Source organism: Ciona intestinalis, unplaced genomic scaffold (assembly GCF_000224145.3).
Source record: "Ciona intestinalis unplaced genomic scaffold, KH HT000366.1, whole genome shotgun sequence".
NCBI classification, from domain to species: domain Eukaryota; kingdom Metazoa; phylum Chordata; class Ascidiacea; order Phlebobranchia; family Cionidae; genus Ciona; species Ciona intestinalis.
Genome location: NW_004190687.1, coordinates 8,436 through 10,341, shown reverse-complemented (window position 1 = coordinate 10,341; position 1,906 = coordinate 8,436). Strand labels below are relative to the sequence as shown.

Sequence of the window (1,906 nt, the reverse complement as noted above, 5' to 3'; positions counted from 1 at the left end):
TTGACCCAAGTGGTCACACTTTCAGGGCGAGTTTCCACCAATAAAACAAAGTCGCCTTTTTGTCGCACTTTAAAGCGTTTTGAAGAAAGGGCGTATTTGTTACATTTTTCGACACACACCGATTCGGTTTTTTTTTAATATTTTAAATTAATGCAAATTAGTAATACAGTAGGGTGGAGGAAGATGGGACACCATTTTAATCTATTTTCTCGTCCCATTTGGTAGTAAATAAAGAACATTCAAAGAAATATAAAACTGTATTGTCACTTCTCCCATGGACCGTTGTTAATTGTTTAAAAAAATTAAAACACGATCAGGATATTTGAACATTATATGCTAAAGGTGTCCCATTTTCCCCCACATAAGATGTTACAGTTCCCATCACGCACCTCTGCATATTCCTCACCCATTGCCATTAAACACACTATGAAAAGAGGGTAATCTCAGAATCAATAAAACATACAGCAACTAAAGAATACAAAGCCGTGTGGTATCATTAATACCCAGAAATAACCAATCCTAGGAATCAGCTACAGTCACTTGTGAACTACAATTCAACTACAACAAACTATAAACGTCTATGACTCTATATGTAAAAGTTTGGGCAGAAAGCCCGGCATAAGTTTGTTCGAATTAAAATAGCTTTGGTGGTACCTTTACATCACATTCCATGAAAATACAAATTTTGTTGATATGCCCCTTTAAGCATTTTTTGCGTGCAGTGCAAACAGTAAACAGCATTTAGCTCTGAAGTTAATACATAATGACTATATTTTCTATTTTGTTGTGTGCACTCTGAACTGTAAAAGTTTGGGCAGAAAGCCCGGCATAAGTTTGTTCAAATTAAAATAGCTTTGGTGGTACCTCTACATCACATTCCATGAAAATACAAATTTTGTTGATATGCCCCTTTAAGCATTTTTTGCGTACAGTGCAAACAGTAAACAGCATTTAGCTCTGAAGTTAATACATAATGACTATATTTTCTATTTTGTTGTGTGCACTCTGAACATAAACAAAATTGTAAACACTTAACCTCAAATAAAGTGGTACAACATGTTTAGTGTTAAGTGAAAGAAACAAAGTTATCAAACAATGAAAAGGAGATTTTATTTCACCTGAGGGGGGTTAGGAGCAGGTACGTTTAGTTCCTGTGGTTGTTGTTGCTTTTCATGTTGTTGGTGTTTTCGTCGCCGCTTCCGTCGTTGTTGTGACTGTTGTTGCACATAAAATATAAAAAATCTCGTTTTTTTACTAAGCAGCACTTCCCTGTTTCCCTTCTTTTAGGAATGCAAGATTTCCCTCTTTTAGTGTTGATTTCCCTCTTTTAGTGTTACCCTCTTTATAACAGGAGTTGCTATTGCCAACCCTGGGGAACTCAACAGTGACCGTTAAGTCATTAATTTTTGGAACAATTAATTTTTATTTAATTTTCGTACAACACTAAAAGAGAGAAGTACAGAAAAAACAATCATCCATACGGAGTAACTCGTAAGCTGGCAGGAGGTGTATGAACACCTAGCATGCTATAAATACTTACATTTTGCCTTTAATTCCCTTTTTTTTCAGTATGATTGAAGGAATAAATAAATAAACGTTCTGTTATTCTGTTGCATCTTCCAAATGCTATATTTGTAAATATATATTTCAATAAACAAACTCATACAATCTTGGCACGAAGAACTTTATTGTATTTCCTAAACAACACACCAGGCACTTAATACAAATAAATATTCGTTCTGGAACATTAACATTTAAACTGAAACCCCCAGTTTCTTAAGTTCTTCAATTATAGAATCTTCCGTGTTTAATTTTTCAATCTGATTTTTTTCTAGTTGTTTTCCTTCACTTTGTTGTTTTTTAAGTTTTTCCACTGCCTGGAGTTTCTGAAAAAAATAATAAGTTT

General features: G+C 34.1%; 1 protein-coding gene across 1 annotated transcript in view; it reads right to left on the bottom strand.

Moving 5' to 3' along the window:
* Positions 1-1,118: 1,118 nt before the first annotated feature.
* Positions 1,119-1,906, bottom strand: part of LOC104265682 (probable serine/threonine-protein kinase fhkB) — a gene marked incomplete at its 3' end in the record, with an annotated part of 8,077 nt that continues 7,289 nt past the window's right edge. The window contains exons 7-8 of the mRNA XM_026839522.1: positions 1,850-1,886; positions 1,119-1,214 (exon numbers count right to left, since the gene is read on the bottom strand). Coding sequence (XP_026695323.1) covers positions 1,119-1,214; positions 1,850-1,886 — 133 coding nt within the window. The remainder of the gene's footprint in view (positions 1,215-1,849; positions 1,887-1,906) is intronic.